General features: G+C 41.0%; 1 protein-coding gene across 8 annotated transcripts in view; it reads right to left on the reverse strand.

Annotated features, from left to right (window-relative positions):
- The window catches only part of dcc (DCC netrin 1 receptor), a 388,720-nt gene that overhangs the window by 135,879 nt on the left and 235,061 nt on the right, over positions 1 to 17,780 (reverse strand). For all 8 annotated transcript variants that reach the window (XR_013079191.1, XM_076757427.1, XM_076757429.1 and 5 more), the window contains exons 14-18: positions 15,702 to 15,812; positions 13,932 to 14,126; positions 11,910 to 12,005; positions 3,997 to 4,235; positions 2,837 to 2,975 (exon numbers count right to left, since the gene is read on the reverse strand). Coding sequence is in view for 7 of the 8 variants with exons in the window: in XM_076757427.1 (XP_076613542.1) it covers positions 2,837 to 2,975; positions 3,997 to 4,235; positions 11,910 to 12,005; positions 13,932 to 14,126; positions 15,702 to 15,812 (780 nt within the window). In the remaining variant the exon portion in view is untranslated. The remainder of the gene's footprint in view (positions 1 to 2,836; positions 2,976 to 3,996; positions 4,236 to 11,909; positions 12,006 to 13,931; positions 14,127 to 15,701; positions 15,813 to 17,780) is intronic.

Raw genomic sequence — 17,780 nt, forward strand, 5'->3', positions numbered from 1 at the left:
AAGGCTCTGTTTGTGTTTTCCAATGTAATTTATAAACAATAAAATTAACTTGATGTGTTAAATATGTTCAACAACTTAATATTTAAAAGCAGAACAGAAGCCAGAGCATTTAGCTATCAAGTTCCTCTCCTGTGGAATCATCGTCTAGTCTTTGTCCCAGGGGCAGACACTGTCTCTACATTTAAAAGTAGGCTTAAAACTTTCCTTTTTGATAAGTCTTATAGTTGGGGCTGGCTCAGGCTTGCCCTGGACCAGCCCCTAGCATTAGACTTTTGGGGGACCTCCAAAGATACACTGAGCTCCTCTGTTCTCTCCCTCTCCATCTGCATGCTTTCATGTCCTATCACAGTGTGTTACTAACTTATCTTCTTCCCCGGAGTCTCTGTGCTTTGTCCTCTCGCAGGTTCCCATGGATAGTGGCTGAATCTGGATTGTGGATTAGAGCTACGTCTCCTGCCATGGCCCTGCCTGACATCTACTGCAACTACTATTATTACATCTACTGTCACTGTTACTGTGATTGCATTTCTGTCTGTCTCTCTCTGTCTGTCTCTCACTCTCTCTTGCTTGCTCTCTCTGACTTGCTCTCTCTCTCTCACCCAACCGGTCGAGGCAGATGGCCGCCCACCCAGAGCCTGGTTCTGCCTGAGGATTGGTCTGGAAAATCCAGACCAAATTTAATGTCCCTCTGTCCAGTAGATGTTGAGACATTTTGCCCAGACCAAAATATTGTCAGGTGTCATTCAAAATTTTTCAGTATTGGTACCTTGGCTTTGATGCTGTTTACTATTTTTCTATAACATTTTTCTAGAATCCACTTTAACAAAAAGAAAATTACAAAAAATACTCTTTAAAAGGAGGAAGCTAGGACTTTACTTGCACTTTACTCAGTGTACATAACTGGATTAAAATTGAACCGATCAAATATATGTAAATCATTGGACTATATAAAAACTATAAATAACTGTCAAAAGGAAAATGAATAAGGCACAGTATGGCAACAATACATCATTGTTGCATTTTCTCTGCTTAATTGGAAGAAGAAGGGAATGACTTCGAAGATGACATTTGTGGTACTGGGAAATACCTGCTGATTCAGACTTCTTAATTCCTCTCTGATCATAGCAGCTAGCCTGAGTCTGTCAACAATTGACTGTTTCAACGTCAGGTGTATTTCTCTCTTTTAACTGTCAGTCTGTAAGCAACACCATGTTTGCCACTTCAGCCATCCCTGTGGTGGCCAGAAGAGGATGGGGGCTTCCATCTCTGTGGACAATGTGGAGATCGAACTCATCGCCGAGAAGATACAAGTTAGCTGCAAGAGCCAACAAGGAGCAATGAGTTAGCTAGTCATCTTTGCGGACAAGCAACTAATATAGTATTTTATCTGCATGTTTCTACAAGCAGCATCATTATTTCTTCATGCAAGCATGCAGGATGCTTATTGACTCACTGATGCTGATGAGATCTACCCCTTCTGTATTCAAATTTGGTACCAAATGCATTATTGATACTCGTTAGTATTGATGCAGTTTGGTTGGTGCCATCAAGGTTCAATACCCAGCCGTAGACCAAAGTGTTTACTGGGCTGATATCACCATTTCTAAGATTCTGCCTCTGGCGGGCATTAAAAACCTACATACTGTAAAGTCCCTTGGCTGACGTCTTTTAGACTCAGTTGGGTGATTATTTCTAACAGTACAGCAGAGGTATTATGATTGCAGTAACGGCAGTTGTTGCCATGTTTTGCAATGAAAATGTGGTCAGTGTTTCTGTGTCCAGAGCTGGTGGATGTCTGCAGGGACTGAGTGGGCTCAGTCTGTCTGCTCTGAATGTCAATGTATTCTAGTGGGCCCCAGGGAGTCGGTGGGGATAATGCTGTTCATGCTTAATTGGGTGTCAAATTCGACAAACATGATTGTAAACATTCTGAAAGGGAATACCTTGACATTTTGATTTCAGTCTGCGGTTAGATATCATTATGGCACACAGTTGTCATATTGTTGTGTGAGGGAATTTTTCCACTGCACCTCACTGAAACAAAACAGTGAAAACTGTCGAACCACCTTATGAAAAGTTATTATTATTATTATTATTATTATTATTATTATTATTATTATTATTATTATTATTATTCAGGTAGTTAATAAAAATAAATACGTTTGAAACTCATGTTGTTTTGGTGAAACTACATTTCATGAATTTGTCCTTTTGCAGTGTGTCCGTTTTCCCTCTATGCTGCTCATCAGAGAGGAAAAGCTTATTACAATTGAAATAAATAGTAAGAATAACCCACTTACAAACTCTTAAGCTTAACACATTCGTGAGCGTTGTTGCTGCTCAGATTCTTGAGAACTTCATCAAAGAACACAGCCTTTTCCTCCAAACCTAACCATATAACGAACTGTGATAAATATTAATTTCCTTGATGTGTCAACTAACTTTTCCCAGACTTTTCAATTACATCTTACAGTCTCCCTCAGCAGATTGAGTTTGCTCAGTAGTCATGGAAATTGCTCAGTTGCCTAAATCGCCAGAAATCATCAGAAGAATCTTAGTGTTGCTCTTACCACAAACCATTCAACATCTCTACTGGTATACCCTAAAGCCCTGAGAAGAAGATTAGATTGGTGTCTGACATCATATGTGACACCTGTAGGGAACAATGCAGGTGAACAAAGGGCTGTTTAAGAATTAAAACTTGTGTTTTGGGTTAAGGTAAGGGTTAGGTTTAGGTTAGGAAAATGGCAAGGGCTCAGTTCAGGGGATGTGTTGTGGCAACAGAGTCCTCACAAGGGCAGAAATAGAAAAATGAGTCTGTGTCTGAGAGACCTACCTGCTTCATATGTTGTGGCATGTGCTGTCATACTCCATGTGCTGGACTTGCGACCTTTGGTTACCATGACAGCGAACTCATACATGGTGTTTGGTTTGAGGCCAGTGACAGTGTGGCTCAGTGCCGTGGTGTCTGCAGACTGGACACACAATAAAGTTGTCAAATTTAGATGTTTTTAGAATGTTCTCAGAAAAAAAGAAAAAAAGGTTTAGTTACAGTGTAGATATCTTTGCCTTTAAAGAAGACAAATTCCAGACATATTGAGATGAATAAAGCCTCAGACTTTCATAAAACTTGAGACTGCATCCACTCTTCAAGCACCTTATTTCCTTTCTGTTGTGGAGGCACTCTGTCCTTGTGTTTGAACTTGCAATATTATTTCTAACACTTCAACATCAGCAAATATTAACAAACCCCAGCAGCCACCCAAATTCAGTTGCGTATTCATTTTAAGACCAGACTTCTGTTAGTCTTGGTGGCACTAAGAAAAATGTTCAAAATTTGATGGGGAGAAAAAAAGAAAAGACTTATCTCTCACTCTCTATACCCCCAAAACTGTGCCTCACCAAAGTGAGGGATTTACTATTTCCAAGATTTTCAAGCAGAGTTTAGAGTATTATTGAGGTTTTTCTGAGGTTCAGAGTTTCATTGAAAACCATTTCATCAGGTGAACATGAGAAATGGCAAGATCATGACAGTTAAGTCAAGTCAAATCCAAAGTTAGAACTGTTCCAAAGTCATGACACTGTCAGTAAGTGAGAAGCTCAGTTCCAAGTCAAAAAGGTTAATACCCAAGTCAAGTTCAAAGTCAAGTCTGTTAGGTCAAATTCAAATCTTAAACTATGCCATTAAAATCCCAAACAAGTCATTATTTGACAAGTGAGTCCATGGGTACTAAGTCAAGTCCCAAGTAATGTAACAAGTCAAGGCAGGTATATCTCAAGTTAACTTAAAAATGTCAGGAAATGTTGAGAATATCAAGTCATGGTGAAGTCATGAGTTATTAGTTTTACAGCAAAAGTCAAGTTCCACATCAAAGGTAATGAGATTCATGACTCAAGTCTGACTAGTCTAAGTCATATCAACACCTCTGGCAGAAATAACACTAAACTAAGACGTTTAGTAGGTGTACATTAAAGTCATGGACTGACTGTGTATACCTTGTATTTTCCACTAGTGGAGTAGCTGGTCTTCCACTTGACAGAGTAATACCGGACCTCAGATGCCTTCTGATTCTTGGTCATGGAGTTGTCAGCCCAGGACACACGGACTGAGTCCGAGGACAGAGCCACGGCTTGGACCCCCACCGGGGGGATCATGGGAGTGCTGGTGTCTGGCATGGGAGTGGGGTATTTATCAAGGAGGTGGAAGAGGTCATCCTCAGATGGGTCAATGGGGTCTGAGGACGTGACCATTAGCCGGGGTGTTTGGGGATAATTAATAAAATCATATAGTGTAATGAATGTGTAATAATGAGGATTTATATGTGGAGACAAGAGTGACACAAGTATGTATTCACATTAATATAGATTTTTTTGTGTCCATATACACACCAAAAAAAAAAAAAGATAATATTACATAAGATGACATGCAAGTTTGGAAGTGACATGCAGGAGGCGGCCATGTTTGTTAGAAAGGGAAGAAGGAAAAGAGAAGTGGATGGATGAGAAAGTGAAAAACAGGAGAGAGAAAAGAACACAGTATAAACAAGTAGACAGTGACAATCTAAACAGATCACTAAACCGAAGTGCAGTGTCAGATCCACAGAGGGACAGGGCTTAAAGGAATGTACACAGCAGAGCAGTACAAGCTGAAACACATCACTTGGAAGTCTCAGAAACTCAGGAATTTTGGAGTTTTTACCTATTTCAAATTCATACTAATAGTATGGCACTGAATTCCGAGTTCTCAGCAAATACTTTGAAATGTTTCAAACAAAGGACAAAATTCACATGAGCAGTTAAAGCGAGAATATGTCACTATTGTATCTTCAAAAAATAGCTTCAAAATAATTTTGATATACATTGCCTGGCCAAAAAAAAAGGTGCCACCAAAAAAATGGTCACACACTCTAATATTTCGTTGGACCGCCTTTAGCTTTGATTACGGTACGCATTCGCTGTGGCATTGTTTCGATACGCTTCTGAAATGTCAAAAAATGTATTTCCATCCAGTGTTGCATTAATTTTTCATCAAGATCTTGTATTTATGATGGGAGAGCCGGACCACTGCGCAAAGCCTTCTCCAACACATCCTGAAGATTCTCAATGGGGATAAGATCTGGACTCTGTGGTGGCCAATCCATGTGTGAAAATGATGTCTAATGCTCCCTGCACCCTTCTGGCATGGTCCTGGCATTGTTATCTTGTAATATGCCTGTGCATCAGTGAAGAAAAAATCCATTGATGGAATAACCTGGTCATTCAGTATATTCAGGTAGTCAGCTGACCTCATTCCTTGGGCACATAATGTTGCTGGACCTAGACCTGACCAACTGCAGCAACCCCAGATCATAGCACTGCCCCCACAGGCTTGTACAGTAGGCATTAGGCATGACGGGTGCATCACTTCATCTGCCTCTCTTCTTACCCTGATGTGACCATCACTGGAACAGGGTAAATCTGGACTCACCTGACCACATGACCTTCTTCCATTGCTCCAGAGTCCAATCTTTGTGCTCCCTAGCAAATTGAAGTCTTTTTCTCCGATTGGCCTCACTGATTAGTGGTTTTCTTAAAGCCACTATCCCTCCAGTTTTTAATAATGCGTTGGACAGTTCCTAACCCAATTTTAGTAGTTTCTGCAATCTCCTTAGATGTTTTCTCTGCTTGATGACCATGGGATGTGTCATGGTTGAAATAAGAAGCTACTCATTGCATCAGTTGGGGTTTAATAACTTGTTGCCAGCTGAGAGATAATTGCCCATGCAGTAATTATCCAATAGGAGGCTCTTACCTACTTTTTTAGTTAAATCCAGGTAACTTTTTTTTTTGGCCAGGCTGTGTACATCACAGGTGCAGATCTCATGCAAGAAGTGCATAACGCTTTATGGCACTACGTGGTCACACACCTGTTCAGTTGCTTGTTAACAACCTGGTATTAGCAAGGTGTACCTAATAAAGTGGCCAATGAGTGTATGTCACTGATTTTGGTGAAACTGGATCATATTTTATGAAGAAAATGCTTTCTGGTTGTCCCTCTGACGTCCCCCTGCTGCTCTGCATTGGCGCTTGCTGATTTACGGAGTTTGATGGAAAGATAGCTTTACTTATTGCACAGGAGTTTTGCACCAACAGGAGGAGGTTGAGATTTTCAGGTGGTCGAGGTGGTGGGGACCCAGCAAGAAATGCTGGCGAGCAGTGGTGCCAGAATGAAAGGCTGCAAAAGAGAGGTTAAGCTGGTCTCCTTGCTGTTGGACTAGTAAGTATTTTTTTCTAGCTTGTTAAAGGATGTCTTGTGTTGTTGCATTGCTTGAGGTTTGGCTGTAAAAAGTTGTAGACTTGCTAGTTTTTGATCATAACTAATGTAATCATAATAAATGTACATGTACAGGTGTTCATATTTATGTGGTTAAGTGGTATATAATGAATATAAGTGAATTGCTCTCCTTCACTTGCATTTGTTGCACAATGTTGCTTTAAGGGCTTGTAGGGGATTTTTCTCATATTTCAAAAAGTTTTACAAACATCTAACATCTAATTGTTTACACACCATTGCCCTCTATACATTTAAACAAATGAAACCCATCTGTATGGATCTGTGTCTCCAGCCAATCAAAAAAAAAAAATGGTTACAATCAATTTTGGTTTCTGACATGCAACATCTGAACACCTCAAAGGATGAAGGAATGCAAAGTCACTGTCACGATTTTCAACTGAATTATTCTCAGTTTTCCCCCATCTTTTACTACAGTGTTTTCCTTCCCCTTTTACTCCTGTCTGTCTCTCCCCTGTCTGTTGTATGTTTGCTTCACAGCACAGCGTGGCTGGCAGATCTGATCCAGCCTCCTCCTTTCCTGAGCACACCTGTTCTCAATCATTCAATCAAGACTATATATAGATATATACTATATGAGCACCGAAACACAGATGTGTCTCATGTACTGAGACGTTTCTCCAAAAGAGATTATTACTGATATTTCAAATGTCATTAGAAAATCAGAATAAATTATTGTTTCTTGACCCGTCAGACTTGTTTCTGATGATACCATCATGTTCCCAGAACTCAGCAATTAACTTGTATGTACAATGTTATTGCCAATGATGGAAAAAAAATAAGACCAAAGTTATAATAAACCCTGACTTTTCTCTAAACACAAGGAAGAGCAGCTGAACATACCTGGTTGTCTGTATTTATTCGCTGTTGGAAAATGAGCTAGTTTGTTTCTGATTTCATAATTTAAGCCAATTGAATGTTGAACATATCATGGTCTGGACTTTCAGTGTGAGTTCACATGAAGGCAGCATCAGTCTTGGAAGTTGAAAGAGACTCACTGTGTTACGTCTGCAGTGACAAGACCTATAAGAGAACGCACGCTGACATATTGGTATTGGTACATGCACCCCATGTACCAATACGTTTCCTTACCACAGCTGCCCTGGTTTGATTGTCATTCCCACTCTCTTACCCCTTTCCACTTTCTACCCACTTGCCTTCACAGCACTCCTTCTTCTAATCTGTCCTCCCTCCTTACTTCCCTTTCTTGACATCTCTCTTCTGTCTGTTCACTTCTCTTCCTCCTTTATACATTTTTCTGCACTCGCTCTTTCCTCTCCTCTCTATCCCATTCTACATATCTCCCTCTTTTCCTCCTTTCTCACTTCACTCCCTTCAGCCCTTCCTTCTTTCTTCCTCTAACCTTCCATCTCTCCTTCTTTCTTTTGTTCCTTCTTCCAGCACCTTTTCCACCGCTTGCTTATTCCTCACACTTCCTGTCTACCTCATTAATTCCCTTCTTTCTCCTTCCATCCTTTTACTGGTCTTATTCATTGCCCCTCTCTCGCCTCTGTCTCTCTGCAGTCCTCCACTCGCTGATTAAATGGCAGTGTGGTGGTTGGTTGAGGATCAGTTCTGTCTATGCAGTGTGTGGGTGGCAAGGCGAGGACAAGGCAGTATATTAACGAGGATCCCATCGTTAACAAGGTCTCATAAAAAACTCTCCAGAAGCCTGCCACCATAAAGTAACAGAGAATTCAGCTTGTCCTGGTTTGACAAGACAGAAGTTGTGTTCGTGTGAGTGAATGTAATTCTGTGTGTGTGTGTGTGTGTGTGTGTGTTTGTGTGTGTGTGTTTGTGTGTGTCACTGTCGACATTGTCAGAACAGTAATGGGTTTAGTTTCTGTCTCAGCCCTCAGGGTCTCAGCTTATCGACTACTGACTATCACACTACAGCTCCATGTTAGACTGTATATCTCTGGAGAACTCCAGATGTGTTAACATATTTCTACAGAAATGCAGATGTGTTCACAAATTGCTACAGGCCAAATACCTACAACAAGTAAGACAGGTCCTGAAGCATTGACTGAATGGAAAGAATAAAGTCTGTGCTATCAACACATATGCACTACCAGTCATGAGATACCCCCTGCTGTAATCAGATGGCCAGAGGAGGAGGTAGAAGCCACTGATATCAAGACAAGGAAGCTCCTCACAATACATGGAGGGTTTCATCTCCAGTCCAGCACCCTGAGACTATACACTAAACGGAGCAAGGGAGTTTCAGGGAGGGAGGGAGTGGCATTCTCTCAATCAGCTTCATGAGGTAGTCACCTGGAATGGTTTTCAATTAACAGGTGTGCATTGTCAAGAGTTAATTTCTGGAATTTCTCGCCTTCTTAATGTGTTTGAGACCATCAGTTTTGTTGTGCAAAGGTCTCTACAGTGAATAGCCCTTTTTGACTACTGTTCTAATCCATATTATGGCAAGAACCACTCAACTAAGTAAAGACAGTCCATCATTACTTAACAACATGAAGGTCAGTCACTCCGGAAAATTTCAAGAACTTTGAACGTATCCTCTAGTGCAGTCACAAAGACCATCAGATGCTATGATGAAACTGGCTCTCATGAGGACCACCACAGGAAAGGAAGACCAAGAGTTACCTCTGCTGCAGAGGATAAGTTCATCAGAGTTACCAGCCTCAGAAACCACAAATTAACAGCACCTCAGATTAGAGCCCACATAAATACATGCATCAACATCAACTGTTCAGAGGAGACTATATGAATCAGGCCTCCACGGTCCAATTGCTTCAAAGAAACCACTTCTGAGGAAGAACAAGAAGAAAAAGTGAATTGCTTGGGTCAAGAAACACAAGAAATGGACATTAGACCAGTGGAAATCTGTCCTCTGGTCTGATGAGTCCAAATTTGAGATTTATGGCTCCACCCGCCATGTCTTTGTGAGACGCAGAAAAGGTGAACGGATGGTTTCTGCCTGTGTGGTTCCCACTGTGAAGCATGGAGGAGGAGGTGTGATGGTGTGGGTCTGCTTTGCTGGTAACACTGTTGGTGATTTAATCACAATTCAAGGCACACTGAACCAGCATAGCTACCACAGCATTCTGCAGCGATATGCCATCCCATTTGGTTTGTGCTTAGCGGGACCATCATTTCTTTTTCAACAGGACAATGACCTCAAACTTACCTCCAGGCTATGTAAGGGCTATTTGACCAAGAAAGAAAGCGATGGAGTGCTGCGTCAGATGACCTGGCCTCCACAATCACCTGACCTACACCTAATTGAGATGGTTTGGGATGAGTGGGACCGCAGAGTGAAGGCAAGCAGCCAACAAGTGCTCAGTACCTCCGGGAACTCCTTCAAGACTGTTGGAAAACCATTTCAGATGACTACCTCATGAAGCTGATTGAGAGAATGCCAAGGGTGGACAAAGCTGTCATCAGAGTAGTGGCTACTTTGAATAATCTAAAATATAAAGCATATTCTGGTTTGTTTAACACTTTTTTGTTTACTACATCATACCATATGTGTTCCTTCATAGTTTGGATGTCTTCAGTATTAATCTACAATTTAGAAAATAAAAAAATAAAGAAAAACCATTGAATGAGAAGCTATGTCCGAACTTTTGACTGTTAATATAAATAAATGAGTGAATTTGCTTACAGACGCCTATGTCCCAATGTATTTTACTGTCTTTCTTTTCTTCTCTCTACATTACATGCCTTTGTATTCTCCTGCCTTTTTCTCTTGTTCATTTTTTAGAGATAATAATATATATAAATACCGTCATTTATCTTGTCTTTCTGCTTCCCTCCTCTTTCCATGAGCTTTCATTAAAGTCCATCATTCATCTGCCTCTCTATTTTTCTGATCCCTCCTGCCATTTCTCTCTCAGCTGCAAATGTGACCTTCATCTCCCCACTCTTGCTTTTCTTCTATAAAATTTCTTCCTTCCCCTTTTAAAGAAATCTCAATGAAACAGAATGAAAGAGTTAAAAAAAAATCTTGTCAGCTTATATGCTACATCATGTCACCAACACCATATACAGTATATTTAGGAAACTGGCTACTGCCAGTACTGTTTGCTTGGCTTATAATCTTACTGCTACTCCTGCTACTGTTACTCACTACTGCCAAGGCTACTAGTCTACTACTAAAGCTGCTAATATTGCTACTATAGCCACTACAGTTACTGTGACAATGGCTGCTATTACAACTGTTAGTTTGAGTGCTATTGGTAATACTGCTGGACATTTTCCTCAAAACTCAACTAACAATGTACAAATACTGGAAATACAAAAGCTAAAGCTAATGTGTTGCTACTGCTGCTACTGTTACCTGTAATGCTATTGCTACTGCTAACGCTACAGCTATAGATCCAAAACAGTCTCACGATGCTTTGGCTCTGTGGGTGTATTGCACTGAGCATGTCATTTACAGGGCTCTCAAGGGGGAGGGGGTTACAGACACAGCACAGGCGCGCACACACACACACCTTTCAGTGTTAGTTTCTAGGTTCTTGAACTATCTATTACTATGTTTTATTATTATAATACAGGAAACTGACAAACTACAATTACAATTAATCATTTGGCTGATGCTTTTATCCCCCCCCCAAAAAAAAAAAAAAACAAAAAACTATCCACATGCCGGAAGATACTTCGGCATGTGGACTGCCGAGGCCAGGGATCAAACCACCAACCTCCTGATTGATAGACAACCGCTCTACCTCCTGAGCCACTGCCACCCCTATCTAAGAAGACAAGAATATGTTTGGAAGTAAAAATACATGAAGGCTATTGACTCACAGTCATGTAGACATGCAGTCTCAAACACATGCACAAATGAATCAGCATGCTTGTTGTGTTGAAAAATTTGACCAAATTGACAAAGACTAAAACTAAAGTGATTTCTTGTATACTTTCCTTGAACTTTAGTTTAGTTTTGGAAGTACACAATATTGGTTTAGTTTATTTAATTATTTATTTTTTAAGTCTCATTTTTATTTTATTTCCGTTAACTGACTTCACCTGGTTTCAATTTTTAAATTTAGTTTTAGTCAATTAGTTTAGTTAATTCTGCCACTGTGAGTACTACTAGTACTATTTCTACTAAGGTGGCACATTGGTAACACTGTCGCCTCACAGCTAGAAGGTCCCGGGTTTGATTCCTGCCTGGTGCACTGTGGGCACTGGGGGCGTGTTCTCCACCATGCCTTTCCGCGCCTGCTGCCCTTTATCTCAAGGAAAGGGGTCTTTCTGTGTGGAGTTTGCATGTTCTCCCTGTGTTCACCTGGGGTATCCTCCATAAAAAACCCCACTAAAAACATGCAAGAAGATCACCACCTGCCCGAATGGTGACAAGAAGGAACTGGGTCCCTGGGTGCCGCTGTCGGCTGGCAGCCCACTGCTCCTGGTCTGCCGTGGAGGAAAGACTTACCAGGGTGCGTTAAATGCGGAAGAACAATTTCACCGAAGCATGGCATGTGCATGTTGTGTTGTGTGATTAATAAAAGTATGTATTAAAGTATTAATGTTTTTGCTATCCCCAGTACAGTATATCTGCAACATATCACGTGTGTCAATATTATCAGTGACTTGTGTATAATCATACCTGTCAGAGATCGTGTGACAGCGCTCTCATACAGAGGAACTCCCTCTCCAGCATTATTGAACGCCTTTAGAGAAATCACATAGTGCGAGCTTGGCTCTGAGAGACAGGGAGACAGACAGAAGCATAAAGAGTCATTTTAAAGAATATTCAGCAAATACAACATAATACATGGTCATTTTAAGATGTAACTTGAGATAATTTAGTATATTATATTACTTTATATTGTATTATACTATTTCTTTCCCCTTCTATGTGCTCCTACAAGACATATTTATTTAAATGTTAGGACAGTAAAGTAGGTGGGGAAAACTGTAAGAAAGGTCAGCACTGATTTACTTTGACTTTACTATGACCATATGTTCATATCTCATTTGACAAATACTGCAGACAACATAATAAATATTTTATTATCTGTCTGTTGTGCCTTGTGTTGACAGGCTAACATACACTGGAATCAAAATTTCCCTCCAAAATTATTGGTCATGGTAAATGGATTGCATGTTATATAGCACTTTTCAGTGTTACCAACTCAAAGTGTTTAACTACACAAGCGAGCATTCACCTATTGACACACTCATTCCCTGGTGGCAGAAGCTACCATGCAAGGTGCCAGCTGCTCATCAGAAGCGATAGCCATTCACATGCACACTCATACACAAATGGCACAGCCATGAGGAGAAATTTAGGGTTCCAGTGTCTTACCCACGGACACTTCAACATGCAGACTTACACTTTGGCTTCATGGTATTGCTTAGTTATAGATATGTATTGTGCTCCAGTTTCTGCACACTGGCATAGTGCATTTAGAAAGAAAAGTCGACTAAGTGTCATTATCAACATTTGCCACAAGGGGAGTGTACTGTTTAATGAGATCTTCTATCAGGAGTATGTAAACAGAATCCCCACACTGTAGTGCAGTGCTGTAACGTGATACTGGACAGGAGCATGTTAACAGCAGTGTGTTATTGTGCTTGTGTGTGTTTGCAGGTAAGCAGTCAGTCACTGAACATGTTTTGGCTTAAGTCGAGTTGCTGTTGACAGCCATGTTCACCTAGCAGCTAAGATACCTTTTGCCAGTGGCACTGGGACCCTGTGGCAGTACAGGTGAGCAGTCTGTATACTTACTGCTTTGTAACATATTTGTAAAATGTGTAGCTCTGAAAAACATGATGGCGGACAGATGTTAACAACAGTGCGCTTTCCTGCTTTTTTATATTACAGTTCAGCAGTAGAGAATTTTGACCTACAGAGTCTTTATTCAGGAGTGCAGCGCATGGTAAATATACCATTTTATTTACACTAATATAACATTTAAATGTTTCTGTAATGTGATTTTGGAAATAACTCTTGTCTGAACTGTCAATCAAACTGTTGTGGATGGTTTAGTTTTTCTAGTCCATCCTCACCAGAAAAGCAGTTTCTATTTTCATAGTCATTATGATGGAAGCAAAGGAGGAAGTCAAGTTATGTAGCACAAAGGTCAAGAAAGTCCACATAGGGAGGAGGTGAGGCGGATGGATGGGTCAAACACAGGACTTTCACCCAGGAGACCGCTGTTTGTGTCCTGTGTGAAACCGAAATTCATTGTTGACTTATTTTGACATAGATAACATACTTAAGTTAGGTCATGTATGTAACAGTAATGTATTTATTTTAATCAAAAGCATCATATTTTTCTAAACCTAACAAATTAGTTTTGGTACATAAACCTAAGGTAACTTTTTTCAAAATGTTAAGCATGTGTCTGGTACGACAAAGATCTAGTTTGACCTCAACTAAGCAAACTTTGACTGTTTCACAACATGACAACCAAGGTCTGGTATGCCTGTCTCTGGTACCTTCCAATGGTCATATATGTCATTTCAGGAAGGATCATATATGTAATTTTAGGAGTCATTGGCAATCAGCCTATTCAGTCATTTAGGTATGAAGACATGTTGAATTTTTCTTGTTTGAAGTTAGCAGTCTTCTCCTAGCAGACAGACTAGATACAGTATTTCTGTAGTGGAAGCACATTTTCACCTAGGTTTTCAATGGAGTAGTATCTTTGCTTGCTGTCCACTCGGACGGTCTCGGCATAGGGACTTCCAACTCCGTAGCCAATGATGTAACCTCGAACTAGGATGATTGGGCTGAGGGGTGGCGTCCAGGACATGATGATGCTATTGGGCAGTGGCCTGACGTGCAGAGAGCTGGGCTGGTCGGGCACCTGACTTTCTGTAAGAACACAAACAATGGAATATCACATCAAAGGAGAAGACAGCAGGAGGTGGTGGACCTCAGACCTCAGTATTTCCGCAGCCCTGGCTACAGGCCTCAGCCTCCACCAGCAGCAGTTTTAAAGCTAAGCCTGTTAGCAGCAACTGTGGTAGATACTTAAAGCACTTGAGCTAACAGATGCTAACCCTGTTAGCTGTGTATTAAGCCCTAACAAGGCCTGACACTGTGTTTTTCCTGAGCATCAGATTAGATCAGATTAATGTGCTCTTAGTCCTCGGGGGGGGGGGACACCTCATATAACTTATTGAGTGATAATCCATTGAAATGAGATTTCCGTCTCCCTCTGTCCCAGCCTGGAAACATAGTTAGCATGGATTTTTTTTTTTTTTTTAATCTCAGCAGCTTCCTGCTCACTGGGACATCCTCATCCTGAACTTTAGCCTGAGGTCATCTTTTCTAATATTCTTCTTGTGACCAAACCCCAAGAGCTGCCAGGCAGTTAATTGGTTGCTTTTTATGTACTTATTTATTTTTATCTCTATCCATTCATTTCTTTTACATTCTTTCATTTTTACTTTCTCCAGTGAAAAGAACATCTTTCTCAGGTAATCATTTCCAGATGTTTATTTCTTTCTAACTTTTGCAAAACTGTCTCCCTTAATTACAATTCATGAAATTTCTAACAGTCACAGGACCTTCAATTTAGGGCCAAATGATGGAGGTGCTTCAGCAACTATATGTATATATTTTTTTTCTCAGTTTTTGAACGGTAGCCTGGTGAGACTTCAATGTTCATTAAACACCAACTGAACTGTCTGATGTTTGAAAAAATGAAGAGACAACTTTTCTGTTTGAAATAAAACCTAAAAAATGTTGTCTTGAGGATGGTGTCTTTATATTGTGCTTTATGACAACAGCAACAATTTCCAGGGATTTGTCATATGTTAAATAGCCTACACACCAAATAGTTTGGTGGTGCAGCTTCTGCAGTCATCATTTATATTATAAGTAAAAGAAACAAGGAAGAATGTGTTTCTTTTCCACTTGAAAGCAAAAGCAAAGTTGGGAAAGCCTTATGGGAATTCATCTATCTACTGTACTCTGTTTTATTACGTGTTGGCATGGTGCTAAAAAAGAAAAAGCAAGTAAACAGCAGAGTTTAAGTAGTATTTTCTTCCGTTACTTGTACATATGTTTTTTCATATCTCTCATTAGTTGTCTCATTTGATGATCTCCAGCACATTTCATGGAAATGCATTTATTCAATTTTACGCTCTAACAGTATCTTGTCCAAAATCTTTCCCTTCCTTTTTTATCTTTTCCTCTCTAGTCCACATCAGCCTCGTTCTTCTGACCTCCCATCTCTTGTCCCTTGAGTCACATCTTTACTTTGTCAATCCATCTCAGCCCTTAACTAGTTGAATATTTATGTGTGTGTTGGGACATTGGAGGTATTTAAGTACTGCTGAACAGATCACTGCGATCACACGCATGCACAAACAGATGCACACACACGCACACGCAAACTCTCTCTCTCTCTCTCTCTCTCTCTCAATTTCTTTCTGTTCTTACCATCCAAGTCGTTCTCTGGCGTCTCAGTGGTGTACCAGTCACTGGCTGGGCCTGTACCATTCGCTGTCATGGCTGCTACCTGGAAACTGTACTGACTACCCTTCTCTAGACCTGACAGAGCAAGAGAGAGATTTTGATTTTTAACCAACATTTATTTATCTTTATGTTGACTGTATAAAGCCATTGTACATGACATGAATCAAACATTCACAGATGTTTTGGGTTACATCAGCACAAAAAGTAATTTTCCCTCTGTTACAGAGCAGAGCACCCCCCCATAACCCCATATCACCTGAAAACTGTCCAGGTCCTGAGCAGCTCTGTGAAAACTGAATTCTACCAACAGTCTGGACTTCAGCATTTTCACAAAAAAAGGAACCACATCTACATTCAGCGCTTCCTCCACCTTCCTCCTCCGGTTTACATACACCACCATGTTTGCCTGTCCTAAAACAACATTCAGTAACTGACACTTGTACTTCTGCAGGCAAGTGTACTTAACATCTCAAATGAAAACCTGCTTCGTAAAAACGTCTATGTCCTATCAGCTCCGTCACCTGGCCCAGAGTTGAAACTCGTGCAGTGTGAAAGTGTGGGTCCACTCCTGCTAGGACTGTTCAAATGTCCTCCAAACAATACGGGTTCTATTTCTTCCTCATAGAGATTGGCCACTATAGGAGAGACTGATGACCTGTGCCATGCCTCTGTCTGTAGAAACCCTGGTTGTACTGGAAATAGGTAGTTGTCAGAGGCAGAGGATGAATGAGAATCTTCACAGACATACTGCTATGCGCTTTGGGATGAACATCCTTCGACTGGTATGGGAGTAAGAAAGGACAACCAGAAAACCTGCGAACTACAGGAACCATCTGCATTTCAATTTGAGATGCTGACAACACAGGATCATTCCCAACAGCTTACACCTGGGTTCCACTGTGAAAGGACACTGAGCTGATAGTATTCTCAAAAATGCTCAGTAGCAACTGCTCAGCAAGAGAGTGAGACAGATTCACTTCACCATCGACACACGTAAAGCTGAGATCAACCAGATGCTCGAGAGATCTACACATGTATCAAGTGAAATCCTGAAGGAAGTTTCCAAGTTTTTGTATAAGGCGCAGACATCACAGCAAAACAAGGGCAACGAAAGACATACACAGAAATTTCAAAAATTACAGCCGCAACATAGCAATTTCCACACAACAAAAACTAACCTGGAGAAGAAAGGATGACAACACAACACAGCTTGAAATTCCTGAGAAGTGGGTAACAAACTTGTCTGACAGACTGTTCACCCAACCAGAGAAGGATGTCTTAGCCAAGGGACTGAATTTTTCAGTCACACCTGAACAGATACCAGTGGTGGATCTCATCACAGCCACAGAATCAGCCATCAGGAACAACAAGTGGAACACACAGGTGGAACAACTCAGGTTCAAAGTATCAGCTGCCCTGTTCAGTGCCAAAGCACCACCTTCCAAGCTCTCCTTCCAAGACAGGAAGGCACTGACATCACTACAGAGAGACTGGAACATCGCCATCTTGCCAGCCGATAAAGGAAGATGCACAGTGGTGCTAAACACAGCTGACTACCATGCCAAGGTGACCAGTCTACTCAGTGACACAGTCACTTATGAGACACTGAAGCGAGATCCTACTAGCAGCAATAAGAAGAAGGTAATCAACTGGTTACAACTACTGGAAAAGGACAAAGCCATTGACAGACCACTGCATTGCTGTCTGTACCCCGGGGAAGCCACTCCTTGCATTTATGGACTCCCCAAGATACACAAGGAAGAAGCCCCACTCAGACCCATCAGCAGCAGCATCAAGTCAGTCATCTACAACATTGCCAAACACCTAGCAAACATCCTAGCTCCTTTGGTTGGCAACACTCCACACCACATCAGAAACTCTCAGGATTTTGTCAACAAAGTGGCAAATTTAAAACTGGACTCAGATGAAACCATGGTATCTTAGGATGTCACCTCACTCTTCACATGCATCCCCATCCTGGAAGTTGTGAAGACTGTAAGGAAATGACTGGTACAGGACAGCACTCTCTCCAACAGAACCAAG

The sequence above is a fragment of the Chaetodon auriga genome, chromosome 19 (genome assembly GCF_051107435.1).
Source record: "Chaetodon auriga isolate fChaAug3 chromosome 19, fChaAug3.hap1, whole genome shotgun sequence".
Classification (NCBI taxonomy): Eukaryota; Metazoa; Chordata; class Actinopteri; order Chaetodontiformes; family Chaetodontidae; genus Chaetodon; species Chaetodon auriga.